Source organism: Anopheles funestus, chromosome 2RL (assembly GCF_943734845.2).
Source record: "Anopheles funestus chromosome 2RL, idAnoFuneDA-416_04, whole genome shotgun sequence".
NCBI lineage: Eukaryota > Metazoa > Arthropoda > Insecta > Diptera > Culicidae > Anopheles > Anopheles funestus.
The window spans coordinates 46,057,296-46,084,372 of record NC_064598.1 but is presented as its reverse complement, the minus strand read 5'-3'; the positions used below and the strand labels follow the sequence as shown (position 1 = coordinate 46,084,372).

Genomic DNA, 27,077 nt, shown 5'->3' with positions numbered 1-27,077 from the left:
TTCTAGGTGCCCATTCAAAATATCGTCAGTTTTTATTTCAATTAATATCAACTGTTTTTCCTGCCCGCACGTAATTCACATGCCTACATACATAATAACGTTTAGTATCTGATGCTGCTGCTGTCCATGAGTCGTTTTTCATACCACTTGTTAATTAACATTCAATATCGCTCAAACAACAACACGGTTCATTAGGAAACATTCAACAACATCCTTTTGTCCTTTTTTCGATTCACTTTTAAACTTTCTCGCTCATCCTCTCTCGTTCTCGCTATAAGCACATTATTTCAGTGTGTAAAGTGTGTCGTGTTTTGTAGTTCTGTAGTAGAACACATATATGCTTCACTCCTGTTTTCTGTTGTGTAGAATATTTTTCAGATCTTGTTCTGCGCTACGCTGGTGCATATTTACGATAAGTCTAATATTGCTGTAGAAAGATGCGAGAATAGAATAGACTTTCCGCTACGAGAAAAGTGTTCATCAAAAATGGTCCATTCTGTGTTGGTTGTTTTTGTTTTGCAGTTGAGTTAGTGTAGAGATAAGTTCGTTTCACCTAGATGCGGGATATGGTACGTGTTTTCTGTCCCGTAAGCAGCTTCACACGTATGTTTCTGCCAACGATTTCAAATGGATTGTAACGTTCGGGTGATGTGTAATCAGTGACAAGTGAGGTGAAGGTGAAGCTATTTATGGTATTTCCAACATTCCTCGGATTATGACAATACTGTGGCAATACTTCCAAAAAGCTCATTCCTCCATTCATTGGTCTAATTGATATGGACATGACCCCAGAGCAGAATGTTGCTTTCTATCGTTCCTGAAACGCATGCTTTTTAACCTATCATATCCTGTGCGTAACGGCTGCACGGACGATACCGTGGCTTAGCGTACTTTGTTTTTGTAAGACTACGTAGCTATTTAGTAACTTAACTTAAACACGATCGTTGCATTAAATAAAAGCTTTAATCCATTTAGCTTTTCCCTTTTTTTCCCACTTCCCCATTAGTATGTGTGACTCGTTTTGTTTCTCGATTCGCGATCGACATAGGTCTATGCATTCTTTGTTGCTTACTTTGCGCATTGTTTGGTGTATACTCTATCGCTTCAACCGAAAAGTGGCAGTTGTTGTGATAGGGGTGATGCTGTTGCTGTTGCTGCTGCTGCTGCTGAAGAAATCTAAAGCCTTGCGGTGCTCGTGCAAGATGCGGGAAGATATGCTGGACCTTCCACCCAATCGAGCTCCTGGTTCCATTCGGGCAGCAGATGAAAGACATCTGTTTTGTAATATTCCAATTTCGACGGACGTTTGCCGGGGTGCCTTAGCAATGGCAGCATTAAATGTCTCCATTCTCCATCGCTTTGTTCAGATCGACCACGATCTTGTCCATTATCTCCCGGTACGGTGAGTCTTGCCGGAAGGCCGTCTCGAGCAGGGAGGAATCCGTGAACGTGTCAAACACCTCGTCAATGCGACCAAGCGATTTGTCCGTCAGATGGCGCACCACACACGATCGGAGCAAACTTCGGCAGTCGCCAAGCGATTTCTGCAGATAGTTCAAATCAAAGCTGTAGTCCACCTCGTAGAAGGACAGTATCGCCATCTGGAGCGTTTGAAACTTGATGCGGAAACGATCTGCCTGGCGCAGTTCTTCTGCGTTCAGCTGTCCGTTGCGATGGAGTACTGCAATTTTGATTACAATTTTTATAATGTTCTTCACCAACCGTTCGGCATCCTTTTTGCTGCCAGTCTGTGAAAACAGAAAATGAGAGAAAGCAGCTTGTCAGAGGCGAAGAAGCTAAGAAGAAGGTTCTCATTTTTACTTACGTGCACTTTCACCAGTCGGTACACATTGTCCAGCAGGGATGCGGTCGTTCCATCGATGAATACTTTGGCAACATTTTTGCTTGCCATCCGTGAGAGGATTTTCTTCTGCGCCCGCAACCCAATGTCCTTCGCTTTGAAAGCATTATCCGTCATAACTGAAATGGTGTTTGAGAAGCGGATTAGTGGAACGGGAGATGGTAAGAACTCGGGCTCGATGCTACACATCGAGTGTCAACCGCAGCAATTGAGTGGCAGTCATCGCTCGGACCGAAGTCAACGTGTGCGACACAATCAAGACGAACTTTCTCGTCCCTATCTTGGTGCGCAAACAGACTTGTGTATCTGGGTCTGTTATCATACACAATTTACCAAACAAAACACATTTCTCCCATTCGAAATGGAGGATGTGTCGGTTGTGCTGTTTGTTGTAGTTGGCGTCGTATCACTGAACGATCAGAACCGCAACTAGAGTTGATAGGTTTGGAGGTGGTTTGATTGTTACCGATGCAAAACAACATCAATTCCATTTGATGGAGGTGTTTGCTTTCTAATGATTACATTCTTTGTGGTTTATTTCTTGAACAGCAGATAGCACTGAGGTGTTGAACACTGCTGGTAATGTCTGGGTTTGGGTTTTAGACGCTATTTGTTGGTAACGAGCAAAAGGTAATTGTGTGGTTTTACATTAATTTTAATCTTGTGGTAAAACAGTCCCGTTTTGTTTCGTTTGAAATCCGTGACACGATTATATAAACGCCGTGCTTGATGATTTTTTGCGTTTGTTTCCCTTTTTTTAACGTACCTGTATCGATCATTCTGAAGAATCAACAACGAATTCTTAATTTCTTAATTACTGGGGTTTTACTGGGCACAAACTTGGGAAATATAACCTCCCGTAACACTCTGTGATCAAATCAAAATAAAATTGAAATCCAATCGAACTTAATAAAAATTTCCTGAAAAAAACGAAAGAAAAAAGAAAAAAATATTACAAAACAAAAACAATTTAAATGAAAATATAAAACACTTAAAAATTATGTGATATAATTATAATAAAAAAAAAACTAATTACGGTTACAAAAGCAACTAAAAGAGGCAAAAACAACAAGGTTAATTGTACCATATTGTCTAGCCAAGAAAACGCCTTTCGTTATGTTATAGTGTTTTAACATGCGACATTATGCAGATAGCTACCCTTATGGAGCGTCTTTCTGGCATTATTTCGTTGAAGTTGAGAAAAAAAGTACACCAAGTCCTTTCCATCACACTTATGGATCTATTTCAACGCTGAGGTATTTTCGAGATTATTGTAATTCCATCATCAGGCGAAGCAATATTTTATGTATAAACTGTTCTCGATGTGATAGTTACTAATTATAATACGATTCATAGCTAAAACCATCGTCAAAAGATGCAAATAAAATAAATTACTCCCTTCATCAGGAAAGTTGACCTCGTCACGATAACGTTCAATTTGCCAGGTAAAACATTTTTTCGGAAACAAATTCAAAGAAAGGGAAGGGTACAATGGAAGATAAAATGTTAGAAGAGCACTTGGCATACATTCGCAGAAGTACGAAATGATTAACAACCCACGTGGCACCCCATTTGAGAGGATTAATGTATTTTCCTTTTTTTTTCTTCGCCTCTAAAAGCCCACGACCCTGTTGATAAACGGCATATGTCCGAGAATCAATCGAACCTAAGCTTGGGGAAATGTTACTAAAGGTTTTCAATTTCTTCCCAAATCGACCTATCGACCTTCCAAATAAGGATTACTGATGACTATTTCAACCATTCCGTAAACCTTTTTCATGAATTGTTGAAGTGTTTTTTCCTTTCCTTCATGAATTTTTCTAGGTTTAGGTTGTGGTTTCTATTAATGGTATTCACTGTATGCTAGGGTTACTCATCAGACGACAGGTTTAAATGTTCTTACTGAGCATCTTACAGGAACCGTATTTTGTAAATTATAATCATTCGCAAGTTTTGAATAATCTTTTCGGGGTAGAAAATCGATGCTTCGATGGGTTTGGTGTCCCTTTTTCAGGACAGGTAATACTTACACAAACAGTTCGCACACTCGGCTGCGATGCGTTGGTAAACGATCCACGTTTGTAGCTCGAGAATGCTGGCCGCGCTCATGTTGTACATGGTTTAATTAACTTTATGCAAGATGGCTAAAGTGGCTAGGTGATGGTTTCAGCTTCGATATGCACAGCATGTGCGCTTGTTTGTACTTTATCAAGGATGGATTTGGATGACTGCCTGTGAAACGTCTGGTGCGTGCTTTTGATCGAGTAAGATCCAACAATGTTTGCGAATTGATTGTTATTAGTTATCTGAAAAGAAAAGAAAATTAAGAATTCATATTAAAGCTTTCATCACTGCGTTACTAATGTTTAAATTTTTGATTAATTTTATGCTATTTGTAACTGACAACTAACCCCTAAAAAAACTATATCGCTACAAAATAAGAAAGCCTATTTTCGAACAACTTCCAATCCACATTTCATCGTGTACATTTGCTGTGCACCGACAACGAACGTGATAAATATATCGTAATCATAATTGAAAGTTTTGATGTGTGTAATAAATGCGCTTCTTGTGCACTGGTTCGAAAGGTAATTAGTAGCGTTTCTGCTGCTACACGTGGAGTTTTAAAATATACCACCCTTGCAAAAAGCAAAAACCCGCGCCCGCGATTCGCTTTAGTACGAAATCGAGAAATAAAACATAAGGAGAAAATCGATTGGATAATGTTTTCTTTGATGTGGCGTTACTGCTCTGCACTTGACATTGGACCGTGAATTGTGGATCGTTTTGATATGGCTCATGCGTCAGATTGATTTATGTGTTTTTTTTTGGACTTTCGAGATAATTTTCCCTACTACTAAACATTGATTAACAATCACTTTTCTTTCCAGCATTTTTAATAGAAAATTGGCCTAACAATAATTTCACTTTTGGAAAAGCCGCAAATATGCGATGCAATATTAATAAAAGCGCTTATTTTCAATTAAATAAAACCATAATAATTTCTTTGAATGAAAGGGTGTAAAAAGTGGTTCATATTTTTTTGTTTCATGTACAATTGATGATTAGGTTGTAAGCGCACAACGCTGACAACAACCACCTTCCATTAGTTAAGAGAAAACCATCATGAACAATGTAAAACACGGGAACGCATTCATGTTTTGCTCTGCCGTGTGCTTGCCGTAGTACTAATCTTGTTGACAGTCACTTTTTTTTGTCTCATCTGATAGTTCATCATTTCCATAATTCTCACCATGTTATGTTGTTTTCTGCTAAATGATTCCCTGTGTTTTTCCTCGTTTACCGTACCGGTACAATCGCATAAACCCTTCTCTGTTGACGTGCGCGAACAAAATGTTAAAAGGTGTTTGAGTGAAGCGAAAGGAAGACGACACTAAATTTAGTGCTTGCAGCTGATCACTGTGTAGTGGTGCCATCACTTTTCCTTACAAAATGGCATAAATTTCACCTTCTGCACTTAGGCCTTCTCGTTGTCTGTTCGATCCTTTTTTTCTTCTTTTCATATTCACTTGTTTGCTGGTAGATTTTTAAGTTATTCATCTTTCCGACAATGTTTGATCATTATGTGTGTGTGTTTTATTTACAAACGGAAGCTAAAACCTCTACGCGTTAGTGTTGTCATGTCCGGGATGAAAAAGAAAAACTTTAATGGAGTCACCTCAACGCGTAGGTCGTTTGTGCTGTGGAATGAATGGCATAATATTCAAGCGTAGTTTGGTTCAATTTCACACAACTACCAATATTGCACGTTCAATACGGCCAGGCCGTTCTACCTGAATAAAAAAAATATATTGCACGTACTACATGGGTTCCATCCTATCATACCGATACACATCATGTGGTTGTAATGAAAGTTTGTAATAGAGAAAAATAAACATTTGATCGAACCGAGGGAAAACTTTTACTATCGATCGAGCATCTTACCGTTGATGGCAGGCGAGAAACGTTTTGGCTGCTGTGCCTTTCATTCCATTCTCTCTTTGATGCTTGTTGATGAAATTATTGACACAATCAATCATCTAAACGAACGTTAATGTTTTTAAAAGCAAACCCTCGAAGCACACGAATGGCTCTTCCATTGTGATGCGTAGTCGGAATAATGTATTTAATATCAAGCTGTCAACGTTGAGAATCATGTCAATGAACTTCCACTGCTACATCTGAAAGATTCTTTAACAACACGACATGATATGATAAAGCATCTTGTTACAGTATATCTTCTCTTTCAAATTATATTTTGGTAAGAAAATATAACAAATTCTAATACATAGTTAGTAGTTGCGCTTTTTTATGTTAATCTTTTCAAAAACTGTCAACTTACTACAAGATCGACTTGTCCCATTTGTAGAAGATATAGCTAAAGGGAACAGAAAATTAACCAATGATCAGATCTTCACTATCAGATCTTGAAGAAGATGGAGGAGCAACAGCTCCACTCCTTCCATCTCTTCATAGAATTCATCGACCAGATTTGTACGAATGACAATGACCAACTTCACATGTCAGGTTATGGTACTCTACTACTAGTATACTACTCTTCAACTTAGTGCCAGAATGGTCTATCCGACTCAGGGGTGAAAACTTCAGGGATCAATAAGTCAATCCAGATCCTGGAATAAACTGATGGCATAGTCATCATTGGTTCATGGCTCTCCTATGTACCGGACGATTATCAAGCGGCAGGAAAAGTCGAGTTGAAGATTAAAGAGGCAAAAACCAAATTGATCGTGGCACCACCGTCGGCCTTGTTAACGAATCCTGACCTCTGCAAGGGTGGCGATCTGTACGTGACCACGCTGTCTAGGTCGTCCAATCAATCTTGTCAACAACATTGATGACGAGATATGCTCTAGGCCCTAGGCTCTCTGCCAACCGGTCTTTCTATAGCCTGAGAAAAATTCTTCACTTAAAATAGCTATATACAACAGCTATATGTACCTACATATATAGTTGCAGTACTTACATACGCTTTTGAGACATGGACTTTGTTTAAAAATTCTGAGCTCAATCTATCTCAGAAGGATTTTTGGACTCGTATATGAGGAAGGAAAATGGAGAAATCGCTATAATGAGCGGAATAATGGATTGGCCGACGACGGAGTAGATCAAGACCGCGAAGTGATTGTTACGCTGGATAAGTTAGTAACTAAATACTATTTTTGATTTATAAATCTTACAAATATGCCTATCCAATAAGCACAGTTTGCTGACTTTTATAAGTTTTAAATTATTTAATCATTATTATAACTTTCTAGTTCCTGAATTTTAGGAATTCATTTTAGTGTAGTGGACGTCTAAACCTTTTCAATCGAATATTACTTCTTTATTTGTGCTGCCAAAACCACAGAGAAAAGGTCCTTCGTAATTCATAGCCTATTTACATATTTGGTTACAAATTTACGAAATGCTAAAAAAACAAACGCCCAATCAACTTTTTGTCACCAATTGAGATAAAACACCCCATGAACGAAACATTCTGGCTACAGTATTCGATGTCATTTCGATTTGTGCTCATTCGTGGAAATGGTCTTTAGGTGTTATAATAGAAGAATACATTGAGCCCCACCCCATCGTCAGAAGAAGCTTCCGGCAAAAATCAATTATTGATTGTCCTCTGGAGACATGTTGTAGAAAAGGTATGGCTTTCGGGACGAAATTAGCTTCCTACACCAGGAAGCTCAAATGGAAACGTTAAGACAACAGAAAGAGAAATCCGATGCAAACATTGAATCATGACATTGTAAGGCGATTTCGTGCAAGGACAACAAGGTTGTACACGTGATCGTTATACATAAGCATGGTCAAAACATTTAAGGAATTTCTGGATTTAAGGATATCGTATCATGGAGCTCAAAATACGGAAAGAAAACTGCTCTTGTAAACATTTCCTTATGTCTGTTCCTTATGTCTGTACAATGTTGTTTGTCTTATACAATGACATTAGAGAATTTTGTAGTAAAATTTTACAAAAAAAATTATAACTTCTAAGTAGAGATGTGCGAGTAAATTGAAACAAAAATAAGTTGAAACGAAATGTTTGATACATATGAGTTGAAACGGAATACATGTGTACAATACCCAAACTAGACAAATGAATATACTGCTCGCTCTGCCGAACTATCAAACTTGCATAAGCGAACAAGCGGGCTAGCCTGAAGGACATGAAACGGGATACTTTTAGGATATTTATTATCCTACTCAGAGGCGAATCATCCACTACGCAAACTAAGCGGCCACGGGGGGGGGGGGGGGGGGGGGCGAGGCTAAAAAGGGCCCTAAAATTTTTGGCGCTTGTAGAGTTTAATATGCATGTGTTACAATATTGTAATACTTTACTTATTATCTTTCTTCGGTTGTGGGGCCCCAAAAACAAATAGATGTAAAATAAAGCGTATTTGTTAAAATATGTTTCTTTTCCCTCAAATAATGCTTTAAATAAAAAAATTCAACAAATTTTAAAAGCTCATAAGGCTATAGCTTTAGCCTTTTTTGAGTAATTTAGCAAAATTTAGAAATTGATAAATTTTAATGCGAATTTGTCGAAATAAGTTTCTCTTTGCTCAAATAATGCTTTAAATAAAAAAAAATAAAAATAATGAAAAAATAAAAAAAAATCTATAAACTTGCCAATCTCCTAAGGCTATAGTTTTAGCCTTTTTCGGCAATTTAGCAACATTTATAAATTAATGTATTTTAATGTGAATTTGTTGAAACAAGTTTCAGTCACATAATGGTGTAAATAAAACATAAGTAAAAAATTTAAAAAAAATTCAAAAATCCACAAATTTGCCTATCTCTTAAGCAGAGGAGGATCCCGTTTCAAATCCTTGCCGATCAGACTAGACCGCTTGTTCGCTTATACAGGATTGATAATTAAGCAGAGCGAGAAGTATATTCATTTGGCAAGTTTTGGGTATTGTACACATGTATTCCATTTCAACTAATGTGTATCAAACGTTTCGTTTCAACTCATTTTTGTTTCAACTCACTCGTACATTTTCATTTCAACTCACGTATTTACTCTTTTTGCAACTCGACTCACCACGGCTACATGCTTACACTCATGAGTGAGTAAATAACGGAACCTTAACTTATACGTTTATGTCGGGTTTTTTATGACTCCGAAATGATTCGTTAAACGAGTTGACTCCTAATACCGACTCATTCACTCTGAGTTGACTCACTAAAAAAAGGGATTATTCTCATTTCTACTTCAAAATAGGAAAGTTACTTGTGCAGAATACAAATAATTTATTTTAAAAAAGACGAATGACGGCAAGCTAAATGAAGTTATCAAACAAATGTTATCAAATTATTATAGTTTTCCCATTCTTCATATGAATTTTTTTTATGAGGAACATAGAATGAAATATATAAATAATTTCTTAAAAAATAGATAGAGCGAACGATTTAACGCTGTTTGTTCTCTTGTCATGACAAACCATGGAACCGTTCATGATCGTTCGTAGATATTTAATCATTCTGCTCGAAATCAGTATTGACAGGCAAAACTTACACACTTTTCATTGATAAGAGGTAGAAAACATTCATCCCTTCACACCGTGGCTGGAATGATTCATGTTGTTAATTTGCACTCATTTGTTGCCGATGAGTTTTTCGTGAAGAGGCGAACACCGAGGGAAAAAACAAATTTAAAAGTGTGAACATATTTTCAACATCACCAAAAAGGAGAACCTATCTTCAAACTTTGTCAAGCAAATAATGAAATTTGTGTTTACTTGCACCCGCACAGCAAACAAAACCAAAGGTTCTTCTGGGAAGTTGTTGTGGGGCGCAAAACTCCGAACGATGTAACACCATCGAAACATGTTGCTCCTTGCGATTTCGTCGCAAATGGTTGTGCTGTAGAACGAAATGATGTAAGTAAACTTTCCAATGACTCCATCGGGAGTCATTTACCCGCATCATGTTCGTCGTGTGAGTTCGGAATGGAGCAAATATTTTTTTATTACCGAAAAAAGCAAAATAAAACAAAAATATGTGCATCGTGTCACGCATTTGGAACACAGAAAAGAAAGATGTTGCTTGATTTTATTTTCTCCAAGGTAAACTATTTTATTGTTTTCAGCAAGAATTCTTCTCTTTTTTATAGTGTAAGCGGATGGAAATAGTATATCCATTTTTTAAAGTATAATAAAGTAATAAAGAAAAGAACTTTTCTAGAATCCTAATTCCATACAGCAGATATTCAAATCACTGCACAGACCATCGAACAGATGACAAAAACACCCTTCCCGAAATACTTTCAGCTACAAAGTGTTGTCTCTTTTCTTCATCATTTATACCCAACTTCTGGCCCGGACACGTGTCAAGCGTATTCCTTGCGTTGCAGAACGGCCTGTATAAAGGCTTCACCGGCAACAACTGTTATGGTAACGCCAATGAACAGTGTGGGCAGCAGTATTCTAAAGAGTGTACTTGTGTTACTCCGGCAGAAGGTACTTAGCATCGTTGAAAGCCTTTATCATCGTTCAGGGAAGTTCAAAGACCGTTCTTGGCGACGACATTTTGTGTGAAGCTGCGGGATATGGCTTTTCCGCAGAAGCACAAAGCAAACGTTACAGGAAATCAGGCATTTGAGCACGAGTTACTAACGATAACACGTGATACCGAAGGGTTGTCATTGGAGCAAATGTTGGTAAATGTTGGAAGCAGAAACTTGCAAGGTTTATATACGGGCGTAACAGTTGTTTTGGGATTTTAAAATAATGTAAAGAAGCCGGTATACTTGTAACAAGATTTAGTTTATTTTAATGTGCTTTTGCTTTTCGAAAAGTTTGGTTAGTAAAGGACAATTTATTAATAATTTCACTTCGGGAAAACTCGGTATAAATCATCGATATATCACCAAGTACAGAAAATGCAATTCAACTAAAATGAAGTTTAAAAAGTTTTATTTCACCATTTTCATTAATGGCATCTTGAGACATCTTACATCTTCAATCTTCAATTCTCAGAACACTAACGAAGTCATTCGCCTTCGGATCGAGGTACAAAACATTGATGAAATGATTTCTTAGAAAACAGATATTAGAAACGTCTTACAAGCTTCATCATTTACCCACCGATAAGTACGACTGACGAAGCAATAAAAGAAGAATTGGATTTTCATTACTCGATAGCAGTCTAGACGCAATTTCGCTAATGAATTCATGCTTGAGCCGTTCTGTCTGATGTATTGCTACAGAAACATATAATCTGTCAATTGTTTCCATAAAGCTAGAGTAATGATTTATTAGTAATTCAAACGCGTTAATAACAAAGTGACTATTCTTGATTATTTGAATTGCACAGATCAACGACTAAATGTTTTTATTATACATTAGAAGGCAACGAGTGTTTCTGCGCCAAAGAGAACGGTGAAAGTCTCACTTGGGAAGCCAGAAACGTTAACTCATTCGCTACACTGCCCAGAAATTAGATCTCTTTCCGGTTCCGGTGTCTACCAAGTGGCGCACCATCGCAACCCAAATAGGTTCAAGTTTCTTTCCATGGAAACATGAGAGCTGATATTGGGGGAAAACATCACTACACCGAACGATGACACAAGGAAAAGAGTGTTCTGGATATCACGACATAAGAGAGAAAAAAAGTCATACTAACACACCATACATCCAGATTCCAATAACGATGACGGAATAGCGATTAAAGGAATGCTTAACGGCATTCCAGACGTTCCATTGGACCGGTTTGCGGTGCGTGTTGTTGCTGTTGCTTACACCATCAACGGCCAGCTGACTAGTGCAGTGTGTATCGTACTGCCGAGATGAAGCAAATACACCGCGAAACGTTTCGAACGATAGTCTCGGTTGCAGGTTGATGGCTGTGACGTGACACCAATGGTAGCCACCGATGGAGAATGGCCTCAGTGCCATTCCGCCGGCTGCAGAAGAAGCATTAGAAGGTAACGGTTATTGGCATATTTATAGCACCAGATGACCGCCGAAACCCCTCGGGGCGTATGCTGATAATCGGTTTCGGTTGTGGAGTTTTTTGGTTTCTTCTTTCTGTGCCATTAAAAAGCAAGGGGATGAGTTCCGAAACGATGTCGCGAGAGAAGGGATCAGCATCAACGAGAGGGTGCAAAACCGTTCAAATAAAGTGATCACAGTAACAACGTACGATCAGGATTTTTAAAAGTGTTTGTAGATTCGTTAAAATTGAAGCGATATAAGTTATAGGTTTTTTATGAAGCATTTGAGTCGGAGAATGTTCTTCTTCTTGGCTTAACGACCTTACAGGTCATGCCGGCTATTTCTGGCTTACTAGACTAATTTTTACCACGTCACCAGATAGTCAGTCCTTGCTACCGGAGAACGATTCAGAAGGGATTTGATACCCGGTCCTGCCGTATGAAACCGGCGCCGTTTACCACATACGTCACCGAGCCGCCCCACGTGTCGGGTAATGTTTTATTTGAACGTGTAATTTGACATCGCTGGACTAAAATTACGAGCTAAGATCAATTATATGTATGGACTGATTAAACCTAGCTCTGATTAAATTTGAAGAAAATCCAAATTCATCACCTAAAGAAAATAAACAAATCTAAATTCTACGTATAAAACGTTGTCGTACAAATATTAGGAATTATTCAGTTAATGTAAATATAAATAAATTGTCAAATTTAAATGATGAATCAGCATTTGTTTGATTTGGTGTGTTTGTATATTTTGGTTATGCAACAATTATGCTGCGTATGCGTCATCGCCATGCTATGATGACATGTCGTAAACGCTGAGAAGTCATTTATTTTAGGCATTCATATAGTTGTTCAAATTTTAAATAAATTGTTAGCAATGAAGATGGTACAAAAACATATACAGTGTACAAGATCATTTCTCTAATAAACTGCATATAATTGTACATATTTTACAACGTACTCCAATAGGTACTCTATACTACAGAAAAAAACTGGTCTACACAAGACTGACTATCCTCCTACGGGTAAAATAAAGGTTGTATTGCCACACATGAAGAAACATTAGATCGAAACTAGAGAACGAATTGAATTTTATTAAGTGATTAAATTTAAAACAATCAAAATCGAATAATTCATCAGAAATTTAATAAAATCTAATTAAAACACCAATTTAAGCAAAAGTTAGATCTCAAAAAACACGAAAAAACAAAAAAAAATCCAACATGATGCATGTCTGTTTGCTTCCATAAATTCTGGCTGCGACCGTTAGTTAGCAAAGTTTATTGAGAAAAAAGTGGTTGAAAGCACATAACGCTTAAGATATGCATAAATTTATTTATCTACCCAGTACAGATACATATCTAAACAAACTGGGAATAAACTCAACCGCACAACTTTCATTTACTGAAGAAGAACGTCAAAATACACCAGCACCATCGGAGTTACGTACGATCCGCACCACAGCAACTTTGTCCGCATGTAATAATTAATTTGATTAGCAAATCTTTAAGCTCGGCTAGCGTATCGAGCACAAACTTTTTCGGCAATTTGCACCATCATAATGCCGTGCATAATTTCTCGCAACCAAATCATGGTCGCGTTACATTCATTTGCACATATTTGTGTACATCCACAAACACAACCGTTGCAGGTTGCCGAAAACAATGCAAACAAAATGGCAAGGGTACGGTTTTGGTAGGTAACACACGAGTCACGGTGGAGACGGGCCTTTTCTGCAACATTGGCTTAAAATTTGCATTCGTGACAAGCCGAGGGACAACTGAGGGAAAAATTAGCAAAACCATATGCCATACGATCACGAATGGCCGCGAGCAAAGGGTGAAAAATGTCGAAAATGCTACCGCACACTACTGCACAACGTGTTCAATACCTGTGTGTGATTTGCTGAGGCAAGAAATCTCGTCTCGCATACGTTTGGAGAGTTTATTATCTTCCCACCATCCAATGGTTCACTTTTCGGTGCAATGTGTAGGAAATTGGGTTCTCATTCACTCAAAAAAAGACACCCCCGCTTGTGGTGCAATGTATACTCCTCAATTGTACTTCCACCCTGCCTAAATATGGTGTCATGAAGTTATTCGCTCAGAAGCTTAAATTCCCACACACACACACCGCCCGAAGTGCACCTACGCGGCACCATCGCCAGGAACACTTTGAAAGTGAAGGAATGTTTATGAAATTCCAATGAAGGCGAAGCGCGAGTGCTACCATTCCGTTGGAAGTTGGGATATGATCGGCAGCTGCCGAAAGGCATGAAGGCATGATGCGGGCACGTTGGCGACGACTATCAAAAGATGCACAATGCGATGCATACAGCAGAGCCCGAGTGCCGAACAGTTGGGAACGATTATGCGACCACAATCGTCACAAGACCAGAGACTTCGACGTCTGAATATGCAATGGGTGGATGTGATTTTCATGCGAATGTGCTTCTGGTGCTTAACTGGTATCTGATTCGTTGTAACAATGCACCCGGGGTTTTTGTCGGTTCGCCGTGATGCATTCAAACATCGTTGAGATGCATAATATGAGTGTTATTTTTTCACATGATGCACAGCTCGACGAAGAAGCTCGTGTTAGATCAAACTTGTGCAGGTTAGATTTATAACATTAGTAACGTGTCTGTGTTGAGTGATAAGGGAAATTTTGTTACATTTCTTGTGTATCTATGCTTTAAGAGGACATGCTTTTAATAACTTTTATCAGCTGCACAAGACTTCAACAATATGCCAAACTTTAGAGAGTTGTTCAGACAGGCAGAGATCAGGATACCTTCAAAGCTGAAGGAGAATATGTTGAAGAAGATATTAAATATTAACAGTTTTTCTTGGGCATTTTCCAAATAGAAATGAGCTCTGTGCAAAGTTTACCAAGAAGAACCACACTCTACCTCCACACTTCTACTTGAAAATAATCCGAAAATGACTCCAACTTTCTCACTCGAATTCAAAATTCTTCTAATTTAATTCCACGTACACGCTGTTACATCCAACCTGACTTACCATTCAGATCGGAGAAATTTCCTCATGGTCTCATACAGCCTGCTAATATGATGCATTTGAAATACGGCGTAGGCGAAACAGAATTTCTAATTAGTTCATTAGCCTCGGCTAACGAGCCGGTGCGCGAGACGAACGAGAGGTGAAATCGTTTATTTATCTATTTTCCAGTGCCACTCTACCGGTTTAATCTCGTTCTATATATCCGCTCCCGGATGACGATGTTCGAAAAAAGGTGGCTTAGACTTAGCTGTCTGGTCGACAGATGTGTGAAATGATCTCGATCGGCCAGTAAGCAGCTACGTGTCGTAAATCTACACACAATACAAATCGGGCCTAAAGGAGGCACTCTAAGCACGGTTTAGAGTTTCGGTTCAGACGTGAGCGTAATCAGTGTACGTCTAGAATTTTCACTCAGTTTATATTGTGTTGAGTAACATGTAAACTCGCACCGTTTTAGTTAACCCTTGCGAAGGAAGCAAAAGTTGTAAAACAAATAAAATAAAATTTTAATTACTTTCCTCTTACGACAATACGGCCGAAGCCGTAATAATTAATTATAAATACTTTCCTTTTAGCTTCACATTTCTTAGCCTTAAAAAGTGTATCTAAATTATTTAGTTTAAATGTATATTTTCCGATTTTCTAAGACAATTTTTGGTTTTTTCATAACGCTCCTAAAAGCTTTACTGGAAACCGAACCAAATCAGCTCATTAATACATATTCAAAAAAAAAAAACACTGGATAAACAAAACCCATAGTAAATCGGAACCATCCTAGATCAACACTAGCACATCCAAGGGTTTAACGTACGGGAAATCAGTTTGTTTATTTTGCCTTCCACACGTCTACGCTTTATTTTGTTGGGGATTGGATTTTTATTCTCGCACCGACAATGAAATAAACATTCATTTACATTAAACCAAACCCAATCCCAAAGCCTCCAAACGCACACAAATTCTCCTCCACCCCCCGCTGACAGTGGATTAAAACGAAACAATAGTCACAGGAGAGAATAAAACATCACAAACATTGAACATTTCCTTCTGTTTGCCTTCAATAATGTATTATATCAACGGTGGTTTCGTGGCGTCACGATTGTGTATCCCAAACCAACAGAGATCCAGCTTCCGGCTAAATTTCCCCGTTGACCGATAGAATCTTGCTCAGTCGAAGGGTAGGGTATATAAAGGGAATAATAGCAATAGCTCAGGGAAAGAAGCTGGTTGATAGCTAGCATAAGAATTGGACCGTGGACCGCTTGCCGATCGGACAGACTAACTGCAGCGGGAAAGACAAATCGCTAAACCCGTTCTCGAATTCGATCGAAGCCACTCGAATGCGACCGGACGGGGGTTAGGAAAATCGTTAAGAAGTTGTTTACCTCGAGCGACTGGCTTGGCTCCAATCTGGGGATTGGAACGGTTTACCGATGTCGTCGTACGGCTGGAGCCAAGGCGATTGTTTTATCGTTACGATGCCGTGAAGGAAAAATGGGAGTAGCTAAAGAAAATCCGAACGGCGGAACATTGTGAAACAATGAAAATGAACGAGAGAGAACAAGAAGCACATTAACAAACCAAATTGCAATAGCCGGTACAACTGCTGTTACTACCAACGCCACCAAAGCTGTGGAACAAGTGAATCAATCTATGAGAAAGACTAATATCGATTGAGCTTATACAGTGGGTCACGACTTTTGGGTAACTCTTTCGGAAGTTTTAGGCGTCAAATGAAAGTACTACGCATAGATTTGGATGAGTGGCATCGAGATATTGATTTTGTTTTTAAGATATACAGCTCATAATCAGACTAATTTTGCTCAATTTTGTAGCTCAGCAACTGTAGCTCAAAATTATCATTATATTCAATGCTTCTAAACACCCAATAAAATAAAGCTGCAAATAGGCTCTCAGTAGCCGGGTGTCACGCGATCGCCTTGCCATTCACCGGCTGTTATGCGGGGTTTTGTATGCATTTCGTCATGCATTGCAAAACACTTGCAATCTCTCAAGTTTTAAAGCACTGACACCACTACAACACGAGACGGGCAGTAGAGTTTTCGCATGACGATGAGAGCAACTTTATGGCGTTGTAGCTATTCGGCTGAGAAGCAGAGTGACTCTGGGCTATAAAGCTAAAATCTGGAACTATTTGGGATAGTGATTGAGTAAGACCTTCATGCTGTAATTTTCACGGTCAGAAAGAACAACCTGTACCTGATGGATTTATGTGTGGCATTTGCCGGTTATAAATCTTGCCAGTACCAAAACTCGTCCAATAGTACCTTGAGCAAACGACCCAAAGTGAGGCAACTTTCAGGTGTAACTCTCCACAAATTTGTGGCGAAGGAAACAATGAAATGGGACACATTTCGCGCACCAAGCGCGTGTATGAAATCGAAACTTCCAGCTTTTAAGGCAACCAACATTCACCACCCAAAACGAAACTTTCCAATCATTTTTATTGAGATGCAAAAAAAGTGTGTAAAAGCGGAAAATCGGGGTTTTCCTTTTTGATATTATCAACGTCGCACATTAAACATACCTTATTCAAAGGATCAAACGTGCGCCTGGTTAGGAAATGGGATAATGTAACAAAACGAAAATATGTGCCTGGAATAAAATATACGTTTTGTGTGCCCATTTATGGGCATGCTTGCGTTTGTCACCGGTCTAATCCTGTGTCATTGCTGAGATTGGATCGGGTCGAAAAGCGGTTGCCGGTTTGTAGCAAAGCCAAACGCAATTCGTTCCACCGGTTGGGTCGGCCTTGCTTGGGGAGCTTATTTTAGCAAAGAATAAAACAGTACAAAAAAAGGTTTCCTTAAAGAAAACGCCTCTAACGGGGTGTTTCGAACACTGATGTACGACATTCACCTGCGCTTGACAGCGGGTTGTGGGTGATCGTAACCAACCAAGCAGTTTGTCATCTTGACATTCTTGTTAGTCTACGTATTAGGAAGCAAGAAGAAAAAAACATTTTCAAATTTGTACCACATTTGGTGGTTAGTTCGTTTGTGTGATTTAAGAGAAGGTGATACAATATTTAAAACATGTTGCAAAATGTTAAAATGAAAATAATAATTTCCAATATTTAAATGTATTTCAAAACAAAATACATCCCACATTGTCTTTGCTTCAAGGCACTAAAACTAAATAGGTAAAATGATCCAATTTCCGCTCCACAGTTTGCTTACAGCAAGAATGATTAATTAGAAAGATTATTATCATGCTGCTAACGGTGTGGTAATGGTGCAATCTGCTAAGCTTTTGGTTAGCAAGAGTTCAGGCGTAAATTTTGTGATCAACACACATCCCTAGGTGACGCACGAAATGTGTTATTATTTGTGAAGGAAGCGAAACGTGCTCATGATAAACCATCATCGAGAGTAGAAACGATCTAGATAGGAACATTTTCTCGTGCTAAACGCATGCTGGCATTAAGGATGCAAGAAGGGTCGCGTTTTTGTGCACCGAATTGATAAATTCTTGTAATGAAAAGACACTAATTGCATTATTTGAAAACCTTTCTAAAACTCTCGGCAAATTATGCATTATGCAAATGTTTCACTATGAAAGCGTTGATAACAAACTGAAAAAGTTATGAATCAATTTACTCAAAAGTTTCCACCGAATATTGTTTTCCCTTTTTTGGTTAATGTTTATGCTACTAACTTTTACCTCAACGGGAAGGCAAGTTATTAAATAAAATTATTTCAAAACAAAAAACTTTTCATTCAGCAACGTAAAAACACTCATATCGAAACAAACGCAACGTGTACATGGCATCAGGTACACAAGGATATCGTTGAGTCCTCGTTAAAAATGGCACCATCAACGTGATAATGAGATCCACTTTCCTTTCACTCTGCAGTTCCAACTTCATTCCACACGGACTCAGCAGTTTGCTGTCGTGAGGTGGGATGATATGTAAAAAAAACGAAGAAGCAAATTTCATGGTTTGGTGCAAAAAAGTCAATTTTTACTTTCTCTCCCTCATTAGATTGGGTAGCCCCGTTCGTTAGGCATGTGACAAAAAAATTGAAACAGCTAAGCCGTAGAAAAGGTCATTATATGGACGCGCCTATGGTGAGCTAAAAATATCAAACCAAAATGCGGGAGTGATCAACCATGCTTGACGATGGTCTGTGCCTCGTTGCTTCAAAGTTGTTGATGAAACTGTCAAATGATTATGTCCAGCTGTGCTGAACGATACATCGGACGCCATCGAACACCATCGGTGCTACAAGGGTGAGATCAATCATTAAATTTGAGTCAAGAACTAGAACGGTTTTTTTACGGTGGAACTTCCATAGCTTCTGACATTTCCAGGCTTTTCCATCAACCTTCAGCTATCGATCCAATTCCAACCACGATGGTTGTCCTGACGATGAGCGATTGTTTGGTACCTGTACCGTTTGATGCTCGAGCGAGTGTGGTTCGCTCGGTAAAACTTCGTCCTGCCACAGACAGAGTCCGGCTTTTCATTCTGACCTTATCCTCCAAACACTGAACGGCCCTGTACAGCGGTGCTTGAGCATCGATTTTCCCGCACGGGTGTACTATGGGCGGTATCGGTGATATTGTCGTTCCCCATGGTATGGAACGCTAGAGGTCAGGGCGCAACAACAAAAAAATCACCTCTCATAAATGGACGAAAATATCGTTAACGGAACCGATGATGGCAAAACATGGACACTTGGCGTTTGACTGACGGCTATAGAATGAGTCGCGCCGGGCTAGGCAAAGTGCTTTTCCTATGGATTTTATCATTTGCACCGTCCAAATTGCAGGATAAGGATCTTATTTTATAGCTTTTGCAACACTTGGACGGTTTTCGTTGGATGTCAATTTATATATCGATGCTGCTTTGGCACTAAGGAGGAATATTTTTTTTGTTCAGGCAACCAAGTAAATGTTGGTATAGTTGAGGGATTTGATTTTTTTTAGTCTATTTTTTATTGATTGCCACACATAGTAACGAGGAGTGAAATCGTACTGTTGATGTTTGGTTGCAAGCTTGGGACAACAACATATCACTCGAGGATTGCAATATAAGTTGATTGTCGTAAAAACCTCATAGCTGGAATTAACGTCAGCAGATCATTTCGAAATACTATCGTTTTTGTGTCGCAATGTGTCCATACTTTTCTAACGTTATGCAATTCACATCGAATGTTGACCTTACTATGTGGAGCATTAGTTTAACTGAAACTCGTAAAATGGCTGAAACTCGCCAAATTATCGTTTACCGTCAAATCAAGTTTTGTCAAGTTTTGGTTTGCTGATATTTATCAATAAATTATTTTTATGGCTGTGTTTTTATAACTTTTTTCTATTAGATTCTAAAAATTTAATATAACCTTTTCGTAGCTATATATTAAGTTTTACATATCAATGACATGGTTCAGTCTAAACTTAAGTCTTAATCGACATGTCGTTATGTTATCAATATTCTCATCAATACACCTCACAACAAGTTAACAGAATTTCTGTACCCCAATTCAATTTCGTCAAAATGTAAAAAAATACATTAATGTGGTACGTTCCATAGCGAATTTTGAAATGTCATTCATGGCAAAATGGCGTACGCTTAAAATAAAAAAAAAGTAATTTCGATCGAAAATTTTGCCTATAAAATAAAGAGAAATGGCAAGTAATTGTGCAAAGAATATCTGGTGCAAATCTCAAGGTAATCGGTTTACAGATTTCTGAGCGATTCTTGGGAGATGATTTGCAAAACTTGATTTAAAGAAAATCGTATTTGCATATTCAATAAAATTTTCACCAGAAATTCTAAAAACAAGAAATTGTATGAGCCAAATAAATGAAAGATAATTAAAATAAATTAATATTTATTTGGAAATAATCTCAAGTCGCACTGAACCGGCTTTACTATTTAGTCGTCCTTTCTTTTTTCAGATATGACTACAATGTTTCTACTTTTTACTATAATTGAAGCAAAACCTCCAAACACCAGTCTTAACTACAATTTAATTTGCAGCATGCATTTCCCAGACCAATACGATTAGGCACCACATAACAGAAGCATAGGTGTAACACAAACGGCTCAATGCATGTTTACTTTTTTCTTGCATATACCAATGTTTTCATGCTATAACTGCTAACCATAACCAAACACGCACAACATGCATATCAAGGGAATACCTAGTTTTTTTTTCTCAGATATGCAATATGCTATTTATGCTCCGTTCGCATAAGGGTATGATAAACGTAAAAATTAAGCTGGGAAAAAATAGAATGGAATGTTTCGAGAAAATAGTCAAATTATCTGGCTTAGTGACATGATGAAAGTTATCACAATTTTTTGCATTTTATTCTCACTGTCTTCTACCCCAAAATGTCCACTTCTCGCTCAATGCAAAGTGAAAACGTACACACGTCCTGCTGCATTTATAATCTTCTTTTAGACCAACAAAACGCATTTCCATACGTATCCATCAGTACCGTCATCATTCATTCATAAGAGCACCCGGTAAGCCGACGAGCTGGAGTCAAGCGAGTGGAAAGCATCGTGCGAAGGGAAACCCTTTTACCGGTCGCTAAATTTAGCCCAGCGGTTTTTGCAGCCCGAAAGAAGAAACCCCAACACACTTGTGAACCAGAAGAAACACAAAAAGGCAAACGAGCACAAATCGATCCCACTCGTGCGGTCACTGGCCATGTTTTCTTTTTGCGAACAACGCAACATGCGCACACTTTTGTGGGACTCAAAACGGACCCTTTGAAAGGGAAGAAAACGAAAAAAAACAACACAAAATAAACGCACACTTTGAATAACGCAAAATGCGTAAAAACGAGCGAACCATGCATCATTTGCCATTTGTGTGTGACTTACGGTGTTACGGGGCCTTCTGTTTTTGGGGTGGGAATAGAAGAGTGACATTAAAAATTGACACTAAGAGCCCTGAACGCCCATGGTCCGTAAGGTTAAATTTTACTGTGTATTCTATTTCTAGAAAAAAGGTCCTTCTTTTGCGCAATACGAAAGCCATACATTCTTTAGGTTTTCAAAAAAAATATGACCCAACGGTTTTACACTAAATTGCGCTTTTGATTGTTACCATCCTAAATAAGTATAGTTGTTAGGTAACTGCTTTATAAACATTTTTGATTATATTTAAATGTGTTTTTTGAGTTCCTATTATAAAATTGATAAGTAAATGTGCATTACTTGCATTACTTTAAAATTGTTTAAATTGTTTAAAAAAATTTAACGTTGAGTAAATGTAGCTTTTCAGTCAAAAAGTTTGAAAAAAGTTTGATAAATATGTGTTGCGCTATAAACGCTAAAATAAAATGATTTTTAAAATACAAGTTATTAAGTTAGGAAGATTGCACCAGCAAATGCATTTAAAAAGAAATATTTATAACAACAATTATTAGTTTTTTCATTATTTCAATTATTCCATTCATAAAAATTTTTGTTACAATTTTACTGCAATTTCTTAACAAAGCAAATTTATTCAAAAAAAACATTTAGAACAAAAACCCAGCAAAGTACGATTCTTTCTCTTTATTACAACATGCCCGTTGCGTTATGAATGGCCAGTTAAATATGTATTCCGTTTATTTGTGTATATGTGCTTGCATGCGGATGGGAACACATTTCCGCCGGAAAAGGACGCATATTGTCCTTGCTGGAACATAAAAACGTACGCCAATGGCGAGGAAATAAATTCACCGGCGCACCACAAACGTCTCTTTATTGCGGATCTTTCTTTGTCCTCGGGGTAATCGTGTTTCCCTTTTTTTTTGTTCATCCATACGATCAACTTCCGTTTTCATTTTGAATATTTTAAAAAGGGCTTGTTTATAGCGCAAGGATAACAAGAAAAACTGGAAGAAAGTAGACTTCATAACACACACACACCCTAACTTTTCGTGATAATTGAAACCAGTTTTTATATATTTTTTATACTCAGATAAACGTATTACCACTACGAATGTATAATAGGAATGATAAAAGCGACCATAATCATTGCACATTTAATATGCTGCTATTAGGAACTCATAAACACCGTGCAGCCGTTAAATAATTACGCTCATCTGCATCGGCACTTTCTTACGGTGAAAATCAAAGCTGCCACAAAATATGATTCATTGTTGAAGGTTTATTACCATCACGCTTAGGATGAAGTAAAACGGTCCCAAAATAGGCTCATTCGCTCCACACAAAGTGTGAATGACTCAATGGACATAGCTCGCACCAGTATGACCGAGTCTGTGAGGAGATGATTAAAATGGGGAAAATGGAGAAGGCACATAAAACAGTCATACTTGGGTGAATCTTTCCCGTATCAACAGTATCTTCTTTATGGTAGCATTAGTAACGTAGTTGACGGTGGCGACAAAAGTGAAAAAAGCTGACTTGTAAGCGTACTCGCTAGTTTGCGCTCGATCGTATAGTTGTATCAGTCTGAAACGCTGTAGATCAGAGGTCGGCAAAGTATGGCTCTCGAGTCACATCGAGCTCTTGGCCACTTTCATTGTTGGCTCTTCATCGAAAATGATCCATTTCGTGTAAATCTTGCTGAACTTTCTAGCCACTAATTTTAGGAATATAGCCTTGGAATCATACTAGTTCAAGAGAATATTGGAATATATTCTACACATTGTTGAAATTTTCCTTGAGAACGATGAAAACTTAGGATCCTCCTCTTATCTTAAGCTTGTGCCATACTACTATTTCGATAGCATTCGATATAAGCACTAAAATGACTTTAAACAAATATTCGTTGATAGTATTAAGTTCTAAAATAAAGAGTTCTTCATCATTCATTCAAAGGTTTGTTTCTAATTTTTTATGTTAAAATATTTTTTCTTGTTTATTTTTTTGAAGAATTATTAGTCTGTTAATTGCATTCATTAATTGCATTCAAAAAAATATTCCATGTCTATTTGTACGATATATGGCTTTTGGCTGCGAGAAGTTTGCCGTCCACTGGTATTGCCGTATCAGGCTGAATCGGTATAAGTGATGGAGAGCTGGTGGTTAAAGCAACAGTATGACCAATCTTATCTTAAATTTCATTTCATCAACATTCTGTCACTTTATATTTGCAGTTGAAATTATGACTTTTGTGGTTGTGCGAGTGATATTGGCTGGTAGTGAGCGATATGGAATGCTAGCTTGATGATAAGCATTTCGCTGACTTCGATAACGTGACGTACCATTGAACAAGCTGATGTAGAAAGGGTACTTTGTACAACTTAAACTTTGCACCTTCCAAAAGCTATACCTACATATCAATCTGGTTTTTTTTGTGTCATTTTTCTGTATAGTATTATTAACAAAATAACAGAGCAGTCGTTTGAGAAAAATAAGATTTGTCTCGCCTCATACCATGTGTGTTCCGGTATGCACGTGCGAAGGCTACAAGTCAATGGAGCGAATGAAGAAAGTGCATTAGCACAAAGCACTCATACGGAGAAACTGCACCAAGCAATGGGGATTCATCGGTTAGGATACCCGTTTCAGTTGCACAACAACCCCTTGTGATGTGTCTAAAAAAATGAATTTTCTATTTCTCCATTCGCTATCTTCAACTCGGAACCCAGTTACCCCTAGTCCGATGACTGCAGCGGGTTTCGTGATCGTCATCGGTTCAAAGAATGTACGTTTCACAGCTGCTTCCGCTAGGGGTTCTAAGAAATGCGAACGCGTGTGTTCCGGTTGAGGGCACATAAGAAGGGAACAGATGTATGAAACATGGGTTAACCATGTCCAGACGTAGCTCTGGATTAGAGCTGGGTGTTGAAACATTAACAGAAATTTATAAGAACATATTGCTGAGAGATTGCTTTTGTTCGATCTTAATTTATTATGTTTTGATTGTGATATGATAAGAACTTTACTATAATTTAATTTAGATAACTGAGAAATCATGTTAATGGCATAAAAACTTAATGTGATATAAAAATCAAAATTCTCCTAACGGTCAAATGAAAACAAAAACTGCAACTCACCTCGAGTAGTTGTCCAACTGCTTTTCCAAGACCGTTGACCGAAAATCGACCACAGGACGCAATTCCCTTAGCTCTCGTTCTTGACACCCTTCGAGCTGTGGCAGGAGACTTCAACGTACTTTTCCTCTCGTTTCTATTTTGTTTGTGCCGGTTTTTAATCGATATCCTTTATTCTTCTTTTTTACACACAAGCACACATACACGCTTATTCAATTCCAACACGCGCACACGTTTTACTACGCGTACTCGGGGTACGCACACACTTTGGAGGGAATTTTCACGTACAGGAACTCAAGGACGAATTGACCAGCTGCTGCGACAGGTGCTGATTGTAGGGCACACGACACGACGCACAAACTCACCAACACTTACACACGATGAAAGGATCCGTTGGTTTTATTACACCTTCCGGACTCTTATTCCTTCACACACTTACACCAGACTTAACTGTTTGGTAAATTAAATTAGGTTTGTTGTAATTCCTTATTTATTACACATTAATGTGAACCGCTTCCAGGTTATTTCACTGAGAACATTTTCACTGCTGTGAATGGGTTAGAAAAGGATATTGATATTCTATAATAAAAACACAATATTAAAATACACACACACACACACACGATTACATTACAGCAACTTCCACAGTTCATCCTTCATGGATGCTGTTGACGCTAAAAGCTTTCGCTGTTGACCTACTTTCCTGCATCACCCGAACCTTGCACAAGCTTTTGTTTACTTTTCTCAACACCCGCAGTAGGCTTTGCTGTTTGCTCGCCATCGTCGAACATTTGGCGGACAACATGATGGAAAAAGTCCTTTCGTAAGGGTGGTTACAAAAATCAACTTTTTCCCATCATGACTTCATCAACTCGGTACAACACCCGATCTCCCATTTTGACCATGATGTTGGTCAAGGGGGGAATGATTGTTTTGATTGCGTCTGTGCAGGTTTCGTGCAGCACCGAACAGCAACGTGGGAAGGGAACTAGCCCAAACGTTAAAAACGTTGCCGCCGGAATTGGTCACATCGTAACGGTAGGGAGAAACGGGCACGACTGGTCGACGGACCGATGACGGCATGAAATTAATTATATTGCTCCACACGTTCGGCCCATGGTGGACACCGGCAAAGGGAGATGCTGCTTCACATGAGTGGCAGCCCGGGAACTGAATATACTGGATGGCCGTTTTGTAAAATGCTAATTACCCGAGATGAAGCGCGAGTGGAGCAATAAAAACTTTGTCATTGCTTGCACACGCACACTCCCAATTGTGTGTTTCGTGCCTACACTACGGAGCATCAATTAAGATTAATCAATTCATCAACATGCCACCGTTGTTGCTATTGGTAACTGCTTGCGTTTAAAGTGTAATTCTTCTCACCAACCGAATCATTCTCTTTCAGCAACCCTAAAAAGACGCAAATGACGTTACACGAAATTCCCTATTCCAGTACGTTCCTTCCCGCCAAGGACATCATCTGTTGGCGGGTTTACGGATCGCTTTTTTGTGCTTGTGTTAGTGTACCAGTTTTACGAGCCAAGCCTTCCTGCAATCGCTTGTCTCCTCTTTGCTTCATCTATTCGCTTAACAGCTTTTCCTGCAATTTTCCGCCCAACAATTTCCACGCTCCACGTACGGTTTGGGATCTCTCCGGGTGGGATTTGGTGAGAGTGCACGATATGGATATACCACCGGTTGCATGGCCATGGGCCAAGCCTTCTTCTCGCATGTCGTATATTGCACAGGCACGGGAATTTCTTGGACCACGCAAACGACGTTTTACTACCGTCGACGCGATCCCTTTTAGCCGTCATTGCAGCAACTTTGCATGTTTTCTAATTAATAAGATTTCTTGCACCAAAACACTTTTTTCCCAATCAAAAACATTATGCTCCTTTTTTTTGCTGAACAATTACAACAAAAACACTGCATTTACAAAACACGCGAACTGGTGAGTCACATACAGTTGGGAAATTCCAAGGCAACGTACTGGAAAACTCTGGAACCACACTTAGTATGTTTTTATGCTCTTTCTACACTTCCACTGCGGTTTAAATTTCAAGGAAAGTTTGTTTTTGCCTGTGAACCTTTTAAAATTTCACCAATTGAAGCCCACTTTTATATATAGATTGTGTTGTAAACGGTTGTAAACTAACTTATTGTGAAAGCGTTAGCTACGCTACGGAAACATCCGCACGCCTAGAGTGACGAGAGAGAATTAAAAACTCTGCACACA

At 38.5% G+C, this 27,077-nt stretch overlaps 1 protein-coding gene across 6 annotated transcripts; it reads right to left on the bottom strand.

The window, feature by feature from the left end:
• Nucleotides 1-27,077, bottom strand: LOC125765476 (tumor necrosis factor alpha-induced protein 8-like protein). Of its 6 annotated transcripts, XM_049430677.1 has the most exons (6): nt 26,832-27,073; nt 24,839-25,382; nt 3,892-4,167; nt 2,628-2,781; nt 1,826-1,980; nt 1-1,748 (listed from the first exon to the last, which is right to left on the bottom strand). In XM_049430677.1, exons 4-6 carry the CDS (start codon nt 2,638-2,640, stop codon nt 1,335-1,337), a joined length of 582 nt encoding a protein of 193 aa, XP_049286634.1. In that variant the 5' UTR covers nt 2,641-2,781; nt 3,892-4,167; nt 24,839-25,382; nt 26,832-27,073; the 3' UTR covers nt 1-1,334. The 6 variants fall into 6 exon arrangements, with proteins under 6 accessions (XP_049286634.1, XP_049286631.1, XP_049286628.1 ...); XM_049430674.1 differs by lacking the exon at nt 2,628-2,781 and having other exon boundaries at nt 26,998-27,077; XM_049430671.1 differs by lacking the exon at nt 2,628-2,781 and having other exon boundaries at nt 26,832-27,075.